This window comes from Gasterosteus aculeatus, chromosome 10 (genome assembly GCF_964276395.1).
Source record: "Gasterosteus aculeatus chromosome 10, fGasAcu3.hap1.1, whole genome shotgun sequence".
NCBI lineage: Eukaryota > Metazoa > Chordata > Actinopteri > Perciformes > Gasterosteidae > Gasterosteus > Gasterosteus aculeatus.
In genome coordinates, this window is record NC_135697.1 from 11,027,806 (window position 1) to 11,044,473 (window position 16,668).

A 16,668-nucleotide genomic window follows, 5' to 3' on the forward strand; every position below is an offset into this window, starting at 1 on the left:
AGGCCTTAGAAAGGACTAGGATCTGGAGGATATCATTGTAGATGACAATCTCTGTTTAGGATGTACATGTGTAAAGAGTTCAGAATTGACTTTATACCTTTTCAACTTTTGGGATGTTTCTGAAAAAATATATATTGTTGATTCACATTTCATAGAAAAAGAATGTGGATGGATACGATTGGATTTTAAATGTAGCAGCAGCTGGGTTTTAAATTGGCTGTGCAAAAATCCGCAGTTATGTGAGTACAGTCCAGGAGGATCATGAGGGTGTGTGCGGGTGTGCGTGTGTGTGTGTGTGTGTGTGTGTGTACAGGGACGGACCAATCCTTTCCTGTTGAAGCCCTCACCCAGTTATGTCGAGTGTTCTATTATTATTGCAGCAGTTCAGCGGAGGGTGAATGTGAAAGAAGATCTCTTTGGTTAGGGTAAGGATATGGATCAGGTCCAGATTACCTACACTGTAAACAAAGGGAATAGAGGGTTCCTGTGCTTCTCTTGGTAAAATATTACAAATATAAAAACCGCCCTTAATGGGCAGACATTTGTCCAAATCTCTTTCCAATCTAAAGCGAACTGAGATAACAACTAAGTGTAGCAGTTTGTAGACATGATCTATTGGCCTCACTTCCAGCTTCCCCGGCTGAGACCAGGAGCTGGCACAAGAACTGCATTACCCAGACTACCTCATGGAGCCCCTGTTCAAAGAGCTGTGGTCGCGGCGTGTCCCTGAGGGTCTCCAATGCCAATGACCAGTGTGAGCTGGTCAAAGAGTCTCGCCTCTGCAACCTGCGGCCCTGTGAAGTCGACATCACCAAACACATCAAGGTAGCGGTAGTTGTGCGCAATGTCTTGAGCATTTAATTGTATAATAATGTTAAATAGTTTCCCAGACGTTACAACTTTTCTACTACTTCCTCCCCCATCAGCCGGGAAAGACGTGTCTGAACATTTACAGGGAAGAAGAGGCCTCACACCTCACCATCTCCGGCTGCACCAGCAGGAAGCAGTACCGGCCCAAATACTGCGGCGTGTGCACGGACGAGCGCTGCTGCATCCCCTACAAGTCCAAAACGATCGACGTGGAGTTTGAGTGTCCTAACGGTTCAGCGTTCACCTGGCAGATGCTGTGGGTCCAGGCCTGCTTCTGCAACCTCAGCTGCAGAAACCCCAACGACATCTTCGCCGGGCTGGAGAACTACTACGGTTACCCAGAAGTCATGAACTAACGGGTGGCAGTGCCGCTTCTTTCTGTTACGCAGTGATGTGTGTGATTACGTAGAAGGGATTTTGTGACCGTCTTTTTTTTCCTATTGGAAAAATTGGTAAATATGAAAAATGTGTTTCCAGTTTGGATGCCGAAAGCATTTATTACAACAGCGCTTTTGAAGAATATTTGGAGCACTGCTTTGAAAAGGCGAAGATATTCTGTCCATGATATAGTGAAGGCTTAATTTATTTATCCATCTTTTTGCATGTGAAATAACATGTTCCTAATAAGTAAAGGCTTACTAGATACTCTAGATAACTTCAGATTGACTTCATAAGAAATGTTGGTGAGACAGAAGTTGACCGAGGGGACAAAGACAGCCCGTTTTAGGACAAATATCAAATCACAGAATCAGGAAAGATCAGTTACATGTTTTTTTTATTGTGTTTTTTTTTTTAATAAATACAAACTGTTATGTCACTTAAATGCTTTTATAGAGCATTAGACGGCTGTACGTCACATCTTTACAAAGCTGTGTATGTGTGTTCTCCAAAGCTAAATGTCGCTGTAGTGCAAGTAAAATATGGGAGACGGTGTCGGGTAAGTTCTATGGTTATACGCATGTTAATGTGGAACCATCATGTCACTCACCCAAAAGTCCACAAGTAGGAGCATCCGGTCTAAAAATAAAATAAAAATATAACATTTCTATGGCACGCCTTTGTTCCATTGTGCTTCGTTGCATTGAATTGTCATAAAGGGAAAATAAAAATTGAAAAAAGTATATCTGAAGACATGATTCATTAATAAAGCATACAATGTAAAAAGCTAGGAATGTTTTCTTCTTCATGACAAAGCATAACGCCTTATTGGAATGTACTAAAAATAATCATGAGTCCTTTTGAATAGTTGCATCATTGGGAAATAAGAAATGTAAATGATGTTTGTGAAAATTATATTTTGTCATTGTGAATCAATATTTGCGGTATAAAAATGTGAGTCCCTTGATTTTCAAAGGTCTATCACAATTGAGAAATCTGGCATTTTTAATCAATCAAGTGCCTCCGTATTCTACAATTCTGCTCCCACACACAGACAACACTTCATACATGGAAGAAAAAAAAAAAAAAAAAAAGAATGATTAAACAATTACAGTGAGAATACAAGTCATTTACAGTCAGCTAGATTAAAGACAGCTGTGTCAATACGGTAAAAATGGGGAATGCAGGAATGAAGAAATTAAACATTTTTAATATGCATGAGACACACATGTACAAGGTGGTGTACTCTGCCACAACTTTCTCCCAACATACTCTGGTGGCCCAAGATACCGCGATGCCCCCAAACTACACATACACACAACCAGGGAGCAAAATGAATCATAACATGTGAGAATCCCTCAGAATGACTAAACAGGCAGTTCACTCGGACCTTTTAATTACCGGGTAAGCCATCTTACTGCCCCTCTCCACATCTGTGTGTGTGTGTCGAATTAGAGGCACCGCAGCAAAGCCAAAGGAACCACGAGTGGGTCAGGGGGCGCTGAAGAGCGACGGTTCACTCAACAGGACACCTCGGTCGACTTGGGCACGGCTTGGTCCACGTTGCTGTTGGCCGAGCCGTCCATGGAGCCGCCCGTGTGCGAGCGGCCGCGCTGGTTCTCCGTCGTGTGGCTGCGGCTGCGGTTGCCCTCGTTGGTGTGAGAGCGAGAGCGGTTGCCGTCGTGCGTGTGCGAGCGGGAGCGGTTGCCCTCGAAGGAGGTGACGCTGGAGCCGGAGGCCGTGCGGGAGCGGGCCAGGCGGGTCATGCTGGCAGAGGGCACTGAGGGCACAGGAGCATTCAGTAAAATAAATGCAGCTTTGAATACAGATTATTCTCGTAAAAAAAAAAAAAAAAAAAGAAAAAAAAAAAAACTAACACATTTTATTTGTTCAGATTTGTTAAATATTTATGTATCAGTAACTAATACTAGAATATTATTTTACATAGTTTTGAATGCCACAATCTTACGCGAGCGGTGCTAATTTTAGTCAGTTTACTTTTTCCCCTGCACATTCTGTAGTAGAATAAACATCTGGAATTGACCGTAGGTTGAAGTGATAACGAGTCATTTATTAACCAAGTGGTGTGGAGGAGAATGTAGTTGAACTCTGCACAAAAACGTACCTTTTTTTTTTAAATGCATAAAACTTCATTCCTGTGCAAGTGCAATTGTATCAAGTAAAAGCCCTCAGTGTGGTGAATACTTACTGTATCCCATGCCCTGAATGAAGTACTTGAAAGCCTCGGTCAGTTTGGCCGGCTGTAGAGAGAAAAATGATCCCGTCATTAATTATCACGCTTGCTCACAAAACATTGACAAACAGAATCTGTCATCCGTCATCAGGGGCTCGGATATGACAGTCGCTGTGAGCAGGTGGGGCGCAGGATTACAACCTGGCAACGGTTGTTCATTTTAGCCACTTGGTAATGCTCTTAAGTGAAACCTTCTTACGTTATCCACCGGCCCACCTGACCCTTCTGCGGCGATTATCCGGCCCCGCCCTGCCCGCTCTACGCCGTCGCACAAACACAGACATACACACCTGGTCAACCTGAGGCATCCCTCCACAGTCAGCCATCTGGAGAGAGAGAGAGGGGACAAAGAGGCCATTAGCATGTTGTTACCACCAATAAGTGGACCTCTAGACCCGGAGCAGTTAACCCTGATAAAGTGGGCCCCATTTCGGCCGTAGCAGCCATTTGGTTTTTACGATTTGGTGGATCGTAAAAGGCTGCCGGGGGGGAGGGATGGGGGGGGGAGGGCAAACGCAAGTAGGTCAGTTCAGCAGATTGTGTCCTCCGAGGCGATACGCCACGCACGTCGCCCCTGAGGGCACGTTCAGCTTTCCTGCCCCTGGTTAATATGTCTCCAGGTAAATGCTGAACCCCTGGAATCTAATCAGCCGGTGCATTTCCATCATGGCTGTTATCGTTTGAACAGGGACATGTGACCGAGGCGGCGTGGCGGGTCTGCGTACCTTCAGCAGCGTGGTCTTTGTGGGGTCCAGCTTGGTGTTGCACTCAACCTAGGAGTACAAAACAAACTATTCAGTAACGTACCGTATGAAATTAGTAATAATTTGCGGTCTGAAGACAGAAGTAATTGTCGGCTACAGCTCCTAAATAAGACGACGTATGATTTATGGCGCCTCCTTGAGCTAAAAGCAATAACACTCCCAAAAGTCCTTCAGCTTTAACAGATTAAAAGTACTCTATACAACTTGATTTTGGTTTTACAACTTTGTTGTTTTTCCCAAGTGGAGTTCTACAGTTGTCCTTCAGCATTTAATCTTATTGGGCTTTGACTGGAGGGAACGGAAAAACACAACCTGGACAAGTTGTCTGGGTTAATGGTGGTGGGAAACAGTCATTAGCATCGGAGGTTTGTTTTTAAACGGCAGAGATTGCGCCTCTACTCACCACGGCCTCCACAGCAGGAGAGGTGTCGCCAACCACCAGCAGCGAAGGGCACCTGCAAAAACGAAAGACGAATACGTGTCGAATCCGCACTGGAGAGAAGTCCTATTTAGTTTGACACTGCGGTTTGAATGACGAGGACTTACTTGAGGGTTCTGAAGATGCCTCCAGGGATCGGCCTCTCAATCTCCAGATCCCTCCGACTGTCAAAAACAGACTTCGGTTAAGATAATCCTCCCATTTCTGTGAATTAAAGCTACAATTTGCCAACTTAGTAGCAGCTTAGTTTGTGCTTTACAGTCCGCTGACATTGATGCATTTCACTTACCTTTCGTAGGACTTGATAAACAGATGCAGGTTGAACTGGTTCATATCATTTGCGATGTGCTGGCGGTATGTTCCGATCAGGTCGTGGTTGTGGTGGATCTCCTCCTAAAGGCAACCAAACCAAAAATAGGTTTTAAATCACAGAGACCTTGAGAAATTGTCACACGGCCCTTTAAAAAAGGAAAATAAAGTAAATGTACCTTTCCAAAGAGGTGGGTGATGATCATGTCAGGCATGGCATGGGTCCAGCCGCTGATCTGAATTGGGACATTCGCTCATTTTAGCTTTAATACGGGGTTTGTATTTATGTCGGCCGCGAGTCAAAAATCCCAACTTTTCAATTTGCTTCTGGCAACGTTTTAGTCTTTAGACTTTTTTGCTATTAATGCGCGTTACCTTGTGTGCAGCCCAGTCCATCCATCCCTCGGCACATGGGTTGATGTTGATGAGCATCAGTCCTTCCACCATTTCCGGGAAGTCAAGCTAAAAAACACACAAAATGACATTGGTGAGTCATCGATGCAACACACAATTCTGCATTTAGCTAGTCTTAAGGCTGCCAATGTTTTGGGCAGTTGGAAAAGTTGTGTATAATATTTTTCGATGCAGATATATTGTCCCAAGATGGACACTTCCATTTGTTTACAGAGAACGGCTGCAGCAAGGAGTTGAACTTGTGTCTCTGTCCGCCCTGTGTCAACAGAGGGAGACATCCTAGTGTGCACAATGTTAGTTTTGAGCTGGAACATTCCGGAGACTTTTATGGCTCAGCAGGCTCAAGCGACGGGCAGCATTACGTTGCCAAAATCAGCATGAAGACGAAACACATTAGCAGTCTCTGCTAATCTTAAAATGATTAAAACTCATAATCATTAAGTGTTATAAAAAGGGGACAAACTTACAGCAAACCTGGTCAGGATGTAGGCCCCGGCTCCAATGCCTATTCCTAGAACACTCTTCAGCCTGTTGTCAGACAGACACGGATACTGTTAGAACAACAGGTTAGAAAAAGTCCTAAATTTAAGCGGGAGGAGAAAGTGTAAGAAATGCAGCTCAACTTACCCAAAGTGCTTCAACACCAGTGGGAGCGTCTCAGACAGTTGGTCCATGGAAGGGTACTCGTATCTGGAAAACAAAAGCAATATTGTCACAAATCAATGGTTAACAAATTCATTATATCCACCATCTAATCCTTGGTCTATAATGATCTGCATTGTTGATATCAGCCTGTGATAGCCATCTATTTTTCTTATCATGTCGAGACATCATTAACATGAAGGCAAAGTCCCACCATCAAAGCAGAGATTAGGCCCAAAGAGACAAACACCCGTCCCTGCAATACCTTTGTCAAAGTAGGTCGTCTTATGTTCATCCACGGTGATTTACCCGTTGAGTAAAGAGTCGCCGCCAGCTCAACATGCATTAGGTGTGTGTGTGTGTTTGTTTTTGACGGCCTGTTAGTCTCACCCAGTGGAAAAGGTGTTGGCTCCCTCATGCTGCCCGGGGGCATCGACGTGGCACACGGCAAAGTGCTGCATGATCTCAGACATGTCCTCGTGGTTGAAGAGCGTGTCCCAGCAGGTTTTGTCTGGGGAAACGTTAAAAGAAAAGGTGAACGTGGGATACTTGGACTGGTAAGAATAAGAAGACTTGCTTCTCACGACATGCAGATGCTGTGCCTCATCTTGCGATAATTGACACCATCAGTACGAGTTGAGACACTAATTTAATAGATTTAACAGCGAGAAGTTTATAAAGAACACTGAAGGCTTTGAGCAGCACAACAGAGGTTTCACATAGTTGGCAGGCTTACGGTTCAGTCCGATGTCATGGAAGGTCAAGATGACTGGTCGGTCCCCCTTCGGGACCCCCTTCATTGTGCAGTGGATTCTTCCAAAAGGAGTCTCCACATCGGTCTCCTACAGATGCAGAAAAACAAATAAACTTAACAAAATATGTGAATAAAAACAATTGAACAACATTACAAGTAGTACAAGAACATATTAAGAGATTCCGCTTGAAACTATAAAGATAAAAATGCAAATATAGGACCAAATTAACAACACAAGAATGCTCAGCGATGCATTCAACAAATGTTGCCTCATTTAGTTTTAAACCTTCTTCATGCTATAAAAATCAAATTTTTTTTCCTTTCAACGCTTCGATTAAGTCACTAAGCAAACCACAAAACTGCCAAACTGTTTTAAATCCAATCTCTTCCTAAAAAGAGGCCAAATATCAGACATCTAAACCCATTCTCCATTTCGCCTGGACGCTTGTTCTACAACTCCAGCAGGAAGCGTCATCCATCAGCGCACTGGAAACATTTCAACGAGGCCTTTCTACACTCACTGTGACTTCAATCTCAGCAACGATCATTTCCATGTCAGAGTCCTCCAGAACCATTTTTGCGGTTGTAAAGCCGCGCTCGCCACGGAGAAGGTGTGGTTGCAGTGGCTCCCCGAGCTATAAGATTCAAGCGTCTGGAGGGATTGAGCCCTGCTCCGAGAGCTTTATAACCCCCCCACCCAACAAGTCGGCCTAAGCCCTCGGGCTCCCATGACGCCTTTCAGGCTGGTCAAAACAACCTAACTCTAGATGGAGAGATCCCTAAATTGGATCAACCAATGTCAGACAGAGGGGCTTTGGTTACCGTGTTGATGGGATGAGTCCATGCGAGTGTGTGACCAGTGGGGAAACACGCTGGATGAATTGGATGGGAAGATATTTCAGGAAGTATTTCCAAAATAAACAGAAAATTGAACCACAGCAGAAGGCCACGAAGAGTTTAACATTAGCTTTTGATGAAAGTCGTAAAGATTAACGAAAAATTCTCCATTATCAGTCAGTGATTGATTTAATAGGCTAATAGTTATGTAATATGAGATATTGCTCTTATGAAAATACGTTTCTATATTTGCAGTGAACAAAACATTTTGAAATTAGACTTTTTGCAATGCAGTTAAATTCCTTTGAAAAGTCTGTGGTATTGTGGCCGACCTGTTGCTCCCCAAGATGTTCTCAAACCAGTTGTTGACTACCCAGGAATTAAAAACATCCACAGAGGCATGCAACCTATTTAGTGGACAAATAAACATCCCAAGGATTCACCACCTCGCTCCACCCGCCCTCCGCTTCCACGGTCACACACACACCAACAGACACGTGCGCCACACAGGCAAAATAATCCTCCAACACAACATGTGCGTTGAGTTGTCAAGTGTAAACATGCAACTTAGTCACCGTCACTCACTAACTAACTCCAAGTCACCAAACGTTGAGGAATTGGCTCCAATAGATAGTAACCATTGCCATTAATACTTAATACACCTAAAACAGTCTGTGTGACACCACAGGGAGTCGGATAGCTTGACAGTTTGAGGTAGAAGGGGCGGCCATTTTTAAAGGAGCGTTTAACTTCATAGGAGAAGCTGTGCCTTTAAAGATGAGCAACTGCCTCTGCATCTGCTCTGACTCTGGGGTCAGAGCGCTCTCCGGGGGGGGGGCGAGGGGGGGGGGTGAAGTAGCACCCGTGTACGCCATTCATAATGTGTGCGTCAATGTGCTGGGGAGACAATAGAGACGGGTTGATGCAATGTAGCTGCGTTGTCTGTCCGAAGTGCATCTCAACGCCATCCGTACACGGGCTGAATTAGCGAGGGTCCAATAAGATTTCCGTCCTGATAAAATCACAGCAGATGAAGAATCACCGCCATGATGGATGAGCCACTGCAACGGCTATGTTGATTAGTGGAAGAGTATTTATTGTTATCCACCACTAGATGGTATCAATAAAGCTCTGTTAATGGACAGAGAATAACACTTATACACAATCAGCAGTTTGAGTCTACGTGATCTTCAAACTATAAAGCTTGGTTAACAACCAGCAGGAACGATAAATGCATGATCTTATTTCTCGTGTCTGCAAACGTACCTTGATGACAAGCTGCAGCACAGCCTCTCTCAAGCCCTGCGAGGAAAGAACAGTCATGAAAACATAAAACTAATGCAATTACATTTTAACATGCTATAATCTAATAAACTGAGGGCGCCATCCTGTCACTGAATGTATTTTCACATCCATATGACCCCTTTCATATGAGGCAGTGGGCATAATTTCACCCACACAAGTTGGTAGTTGTGGACAAATGGTCAGCAGATCACCTTTAGAACATCTGCAACAAAGAAACCTACTTAACCTGGTCTAATCTGGTTGGGACATTAGAAACAAGTGCTTGGTAGACAAGTGGTAAAGAAATATGCCCATATTCTTACACGCTAAATCTGATTTAACCAGATGCACCCAAGCAACTTTGCCAGGTACAAATCATTCAGCGTCACTACTGATGTGCCTTTTTCCTTCTTTTCCTTCGTTTTTAAGGATACGTACCGGTAGTTCCCCGTCAACCAGCAGGGGTTTGGACTCAACAACCTGGATGTCATCCATTTCAAAGAGCTGCAGAGCCTGGGTGTCAGAAAGATCAGAGAACTTCGTGAGTGACTTGTTAAACTGGTGCGTGTGAGCCATAAAACACTATTATTACTAAATTATTTTGCATTATGGGAGGGGAAAGGGTTTAGTAAAATATTTGCCTTTCCCAAAGGCGTGTTGTTTTCAATGACCTGTGTCAGAATTACTCAAAACACCCTTAAAAAAAAGAAAAAAAAAGGTGCGGCCAAGGTTGGTGGTCTATAGCAGGCAAACCGGTAGATTGATCTTTCGGGCGTGTTTTGCACAAAGCTTGTAAAACGACACTACTGATGACCTGCAGACATTCACGTACACGTATGCTCGCACACACAAAGGAACATGCAGCGACATGTGACCTGCACTGACATGCAGACTACACAACAGGACACGCCTGTCCACTGCACACACCACGACACACAGAACGGGATGGTCTTGTAGAGAGGGGGGGGGGGGGGGGCGCAGTAGAAGAAATGGCACATCAGTCAGACTACTGATCATCTCTGAACTTAAAACCACGGTGGTTCAAAACGTCTTTGCATTTTGAACACTGAAGCAATCCTTCCCAGATAACATGTTTAAGATTTGGGATGTTAAAAAAGAAGCCATAATAGAAAAACCAAAATTATCTGAAAGGGAAAAATAAATAAGGAAAGGGGGGGTGGGGTTGTAGCAAGGCGTCAGATTGTGCCGCTGGTAATGATGCTGCGTAGCAGGAGAAATGAGAGAAATAAGCTCCAGGCTCTGCATGCAGATAAAACTGGCCAGTTAAAAGGTCTCTTTGTCCAATGACTCCTGAGAGCCAGGGGCCTGCCCTCCCCTCTCCTTCACCAACCCCCCCCTGTCCGCACCTCACACACACACACACACACACACACACACACACACACACACACACACACACGCGCACGCACGCGCACGCACGCGCACGCACGCGCACGCACGCGCACGCACGCACGCACATGATCCTTTTGGCTCAGTTTCGGCTTTGTTGCAGTTGCTAAGTTTGCGCTTTGCTCACTCGTTTGATCGGTTTTGTGCTCTCTGTCGGCCCGTTGGGTCTTTAGAAACATCCTCAGCGGACACCTAAACAACATCGACCTCCAGGACTGCAATACGGCAGTCATAGGAAGGCGGCCTTATAGAACAAGCTTTTTGTTGCAGGGCTGTCTGTCCGAACTCTATGGACACAGACACACACACACACACACACACACACACAGACACACAGACACTCCTCTGAGTGGGAGAACAGAGACCGGAGCCAGCCGGCTCCCACAATAGCACAGAGGAAGAGGAGTTTCAAACAACTGGTTCATTTTTCTGCCGAGCCCTTGGGATACATGGCCGCCGTTGCACTGCAGGCGCTTTGTTGAAGAGGACAAGAGATCCGCCCCCCCGATGAGATTCCACAGCCACGTGAGAGATGTCATGTTCACGGAGTTGACAAATAAAACTACTCTGGCCGTTGCAGATTAGAAGATGGAGGGTACGAGGGTAGCGGGGGGGTAGGGGTGGGGGAGCGCATGCACCAACATAAGGGAATCCTCTAAGCCTATTTTCAAGCCTATTTGCAAATACCATCACCACCTGTTAGCAGCACACAGAGAACCTGGCTGCGCAGCCGTCGGAGACAAGCAGGTCACCTGCTGTTTACATCAGCTGTTCTCCAAATGTTGCTGAGCGAAGCCTTCATGTGGAACGGCGTTTTTTTGTTTCAACCCAAAAGGACCTAAATCCCGAGCACCAAAATACGAGTGCTGCAGTCTTGCAAATTATTTTGAAATGATTATGATTTGCAGGAACAAAAAACTCTTACTGCTGCATTCAATACAATTCAAATACATTCAAAACAATACGATTTGAATGAAGGGTTGTGTGTGTGTGTGGTTCAGTGAGACGCATACCAACTAAATATAATTCATGAAAAGGGACATGATGTCTTGGCAGTGCATCTTTTTCTCACAGGGATATTCTGTTGCAGCAGCAGGGGGGTGGGGGGCTTCCTCCTTAAACTGGCTTCACTCCAAAAATGGTTTGGAGTCATTGACAACAGTGACCCGAGTCAACCCTGATGAGTCCATAGTCTTTGTTAAACAGGGTCTGCACGTTGTGATGTATAGTGATAGCGTGTGTGGGTGGGTGTGCGTGTGGAAAATGTCGGGCTGTGAGGAAGCAAAGAAACTATTCACTGACACAGCGTTGGCCTGGCAGAAGTAAGACTCTTACGCAATCGTGAACAGGAAACAGGGGGAGGATACCGGCTCGGAAGCATCCAATGTGTAGCCCAAGATCAGCTGCATAACAAACCCCCCCCCCCAAAAAAAAACAAAAAAAACAAAACACTATACTTTTCTGCAAAATATTTGCTTGTAGAGTTTCACACATTACGTGCCCTTTACGGACGATTGATAGTTACTCTTTCAAGCGTTGAAAACAACCAGAACTCTAAGAATGACCTTTTATATGATCATTGCTGAGCAGCGGACTTGTTTGAAAAGCCAACGTTTCGACTTCAAAGTGAGATAATGGGTCTTGCGGGTTAGACAATAACACCGATGGAGGCCTCAACATAACACTTTAGGGCCACAGTAAATCCAGGAGATATGACACGCTGCTTTAAGCCAGAACATCCAAGCGCAAACTCCCTGCACTCGTTTGTGAGAAGCGTATGTACTGATTAGAGTTGGAGAGAGAGTCTCAATATTGGCGGGCCAGAATCAAGGCCACCCTCCTTCCATATAGTTTTAAATCCACAAGCCTGTGGCTTCCATCTGCAGAAACAATGATTGCTTCCCTAATCTTTAGGAACTTGCGTAATCTGTCAAATCCCTCGTGCTGAAATATCAGCAGCAGCAGGCCGGCCGGACTAAGCTGTCACAGACCTACATTTTCAGATTGTAGAAGATATCAAAATACGGGAGTCCCCACTGCCACAGTAAGGTGGAGTGTGTGTGTGTGTGTGTGTGTGGGGGGGGGGGGGGGGGGGGGCAGGGGGGATCACACAGTCAGATTACAGTGTTTTGACAACAACAAATAGAGGAGATGCTTTATATTTGAGCAGGCCGCAATTAATTACAAAACACATTTGATTTCATCTCCATCCCTCCCACACACCCTCATGCACCCTCTCTTTTTTTTAATCGAGGTACACGGAGGCCATTTCTTATGCCATCATGGCTCCAATAATATTTGCAACATGTGGCAAAAAAGGTCCCTGGTTTGAAAAGAGTGTTGATCTTTGATCCGCTCACACAAGTGTGCCTCACCTTACTAAGGTATTTCTTACAACTGCTTGCGTAAGTTTAGTATACGCCTTTAGTATACGCCGCTCAACATTCCCTACAAAAAAAAGTAATGCACTTAATGCAAAATAATGCAACATCTACACAACTTCTGAAATACATGTTTCTACCGAAAAAGAAATTGAACCTAAACAGCATAATTATTTACAAAGTGCATTTCAGTGGAGTTGCACTGCGGAACGGGAATAACAACGTGCTCACACACGCTGAAACGCGCACAGTCGCTTACAAAAAAAAAAAAAAAGAGAAAACACTGAAAAAAGTGTCATCATTGCAGAAACGTACCTCTGGATTATCTGCGCAAAATGTCCTGAGATCAACACACCGGCGATGGGAATTTCCCAACAACAACAACAAAAAGTCCACAAAAAAAAAAGTCGATGCAGAGACAGAAGTGTTGCTTTGTTTACAACGTGCGGCGCAAGGCGGATGTTTGAGGGATTTTTATAAAGCCTTTAGGGGGGGGGCGGCCCCGCCCACTTTCCCCGCTTCTCTCTATTGGGCGACAGCAGCTGTGGGGATTGATGGCTGATTGACTCCGTCCAGCGGTTGCACGACGAGGAAGCTGATGACGGCGACGTCACGCGTGGAAATGCTCCCCACCACGCGGACTCGTGATAGTTTGTGAAATGTTTCACCATTTTTGTAGGTTATTGTTTCATATGGCTACTGACAAAACAGTTTAACTGGAAGTAAGATTTTTTTATTTATTTAGTTAGACCAACCCCACCCACACTTTGCGTCGTCAATGTTTCAGTTGTGACACGTTTGCTACTTATTATTATTGATATTATGTGGTAATTCGTTTGGTTCAGCAAAGCTTCTTCTCTCCTGAATGGGCTGCCAGGGTGTGACCGGGAATCCTGGCCTGACTGTCTCCTTTGTATCAAGTGTAGAGCCTACGGCGAACCACGATTCCCCACTCCCCATAACTCATAAGTACATTTCTACACCGTGGCAATCGAGCCACCTGACGTTTTACACACGGGTTTGAACCGCTTTCCAGGCCGCTCGGTGAGGCCACGTGGTTAGGAATGCAGCCATGCCTGCAACCTTGATTTAAGGCCAAGAGAAGATAAGTTTGTACAAAGGGAAGCCCCTCCCTCTCCTTAGATCCAGCCACCTTTCCTTGACGGCCCACGTGCTGTCGTCTACTGCAAGTGAGCTCTTCCCCAAAAGAGATGGTCAGCTATTGTGCGTGGATTAGTTTCAGTTGGGTGTGTGAATGTAGGACTATGCGTATTCAAAGCAGGTCGTGTGTCATCCCAGATCCGCGTGTTTCACCTCACCACACTTGTACTGCGGGGCAGTGGAAATTTCCACACCTGCAAGACGCCGACTGTTACACTGTGGATCTGCATATATGCTTGTGTTGGCAGCAAGTGCGTGAACGGCCCTTGTCGAGATACAATAGCCGCACTGTGGGCTTGTAATGTGAGGCCCACGATAGGAACACATCGCACAATAGGCGCGTTTGAGAGGAGAAATATAACCACTGCGCTAATTCAATGCTCAGGCACTTTGTACATGGCACAACAATTCGAACAGATGGAAGACAAAATGAGCTGATGCATCTGAAACCCGTCATCGTGACATCTGTGTGTCTGCGAACGGGTTCGTGCTTCTGACCCTACAAGTCCGGTTCTTATCGTGAAACAAAGATAGCGTTGGGCTGCCAACTGGGAGACATTCAGTACGGCACATGTGGGTCAAAGACTGTCCAAATACCTGATAAAACTAGTGGAGTTTCACCTGGTTGAACGAAGCCAGAGCGCCGCAGGTCGTCATTGCGGCTCCTCTTCCTTTAAAAAATACCCCTTTGGACTGAATATGAATCAAACGTTTAAAATACTATGTTCTCTTTCATTCCCTCTCTTTACCATTTTAATCCTACATCATTTCTGCATTGAATGCATGCCGTCATGCCTTCTGGTAGCTGAGTTTTATATAAAGACAAATTGATTTAGTGGCGTATGAACGCGGTGTGTCCCTGTCGTACCATGTAAACAGAATATCCCCCCAAAAAAACCTTTCAATATTGAAATTTCCAAGTTGTATTACAGCAGTCGGAATCCTGTATGTCTTCCTTTGTTAGTGTGCCCATACTGTACATCCCCACATAGCTGAAACTCCTGACCCCTCGCAGGTCACCCGGTTGAAGTGTGTTTGAACTCCAGGTGAATGACCACAATGTACGCTGCAAACACGGCAGATACTAAAAAGCGGACAGAATGTTCAGCCCACTGACAGCCGCTCAAGCACACAGGTACATGTAATGAAATGCTGTTGTGGGCTGACATTTCTGACATTTCATCACCTGCTTGCTCCTCGCCTTTATTCAATACACACACACACACACACACACACACACACACACACACACACACACACGCACACCACAGAGTCTTTGTAGACACCCTCTGACACCCAAAGTGACGCAACAGGCTTGAAACAGGCTCACAGTCACATGACAGGAGATGTTTGTACGTAGGGGACGTAGTAAATGGTTTGAGAAGAAGCCCTGTTGACCTCAGTGGTAAATCTTGACAAACCTTTTTGTCAAATTAACATAGAAGTTGAAAAGTTCAACTTTCCAAATGGAGGAAGAATAAATGATTGGATGCGGTCTGTTAAACTAGAAACATGGCTCTCTCTTTATAACAAAAACCACCAACCGGCATATAGGAAGCTCATTATATAACGCGTTATATCTCATTTGTTGAAGTTGTACAAAAACTCAATTACTGTCACCTTCATAAACTAATAAAATATCCCATTTTCTTTCACGTCCACTTTATCCATTTATGCCGATCTCAACAGAATACACTTTCAAATGATTATTGGAAAGCACTGCCTTAGAAAGATATCTTTTTACAGCCAGCACCCAGGCATTTTATACGTATACAGCATGTTATTGTGGTACTTTGGTACAGGCCGCTAAAAACAAACCCTGTGTGTTTTTATTTGGCTGTAAAGTGATTTCACCAGCAGCGGTGGTGTCGTCTCCTGGGCAATTCTAATGCAACGTATTGCCCCGCGTGACCTATATTGACTATTGATTATCTTTATAAGGGGGGAGTGACTGCTACGATAAGATTGTCTCCTCTTGATGTAGATATGGTTGTTACTGAGTGACTAAGCAGGCTCTGGTCACCGATGTGTAACAGGCGTCATTAAGCAGTAAAGTTTAAGACACATTTGATGGTCGGTGAGCCCGCAGGACAACGGCTGAACTAACCGGACAAAATGTCTCTCATAAGTCCTCCCACTGAACACCTTGTCTCATCTAACACAGTCTTGGGAGACATGCCAACATTGATAAAGACATAAAGATATAACATCAGACTTGTTTTGACGACAGCGCGGTCACGTTAGCTCTGGGACCGTCAGCTGACACATTCCTGAAGTCTGCAATTATTACCGTTTTTTACAAATGACACAAACAACCTTCTGCCTGTTCTACAAAAAAAAAACACACAAGACAAGTAATTTAATTAAAGTGTGCTCATTCGCGCATTCACCCTGTCTAACTGATTACAAATAACCACCAACAACGAAGTCAAGTGACCATCCGCTATGTGTCTTTGATGCTAGTAACCATCCTGCTTTGCAATACAAAGGGAGTGGTGGCGCTCGTATGAATGACCAGCGTGCATCTGAAGAGAAGAATATAAACAAACAGTAACCGCGGTAACCTAATCCTCCCGTGGACACCTTCCCCACTCGTCGCTCTCATATCATTACCAGCGGCACCAATGTTAGAGACAGTAAACACGCCGCGGCGCGATGCTGATTACTCGCTGCCATGTGTGAATAGTGTAGCAGTGCACCCAGGAATGGCATGTAGATGAGTGCTGATGAGATGACATTTTGATTACACTGGCAACACACCGAGCATGTTG

At 44.9% G+C, this 16,668-nt stretch overlaps 2 protein-coding genes across 3 annotated transcripts in view; one reads left to right on the forward strand and one right to left on the reverse strand.

Annotated features, from left to right (window-relative positions):
- Positions 1–2,034, forward strand: part of ccn4a (cellular communication network factor 4a) — a 5,858-nt gene extending 3,824 nt beyond the window's left edge. The window contains exons 4-5 of the mRNA XM_040188413.2: positions 632–825; positions 927–2,034. Of these exons, the coding sequence (XP_040044347.2) occupies positions 632–825; positions 927–1,226 (494 nt within the window). The 3' untranslated portion in view covers positions 1,227–2,034. The remainder of the gene's footprint in view (positions 1–631; positions 826–926) is intronic.
- ndrg1a (N-myc downstream regulated 1a) lies at positions 1,629–13,300 on the reverse strand. 2 transcript variants are annotated; one of them, XM_040188411.2, is made up of 16 exons: positions 13,052–13,300; positions 9,384–9,458; positions 8,928–8,963; positions 6,807–6,912; positions 6,461–6,581; positions 6,056–6,118; positions 5,896–5,956; positions 5,390–5,476; positions 5,194–5,250; positions 4,995–5,098; positions 4,813–4,869; positions 4,670–4,721; positions 4,228–4,275; positions 3,793–3,828; positions 3,458–3,509; positions 1,629–3,028 (listed from the first exon to the last, which is right to left on the reverse strand). In XM_040188411.2, exons 2-16 carry the CDS (start codon positions 9,438–9,440, stop codon positions 2,769–2,771), a joined length of 1,197 nt encoding a protein of 398 aa, XP_040044345.1. In that variant the 5' UTR covers positions 9,441–9,458; positions 13,052–13,300; the 3' UTR covers positions 1,629–2,768. The 2 variants fall into 2 exon arrangements, with proteins under 2 accessions (XP_040044345.1, XP_040044346.1); XM_040188412.2 differs by lacking the exons at positions 8,928–8,963; positions 9,384–9,458; positions 13,052–13,300 and adding an exon at positions 7,346–7,569.
- Positions 13,301–16,668: the final 3,368 nt, after the last annotated feature.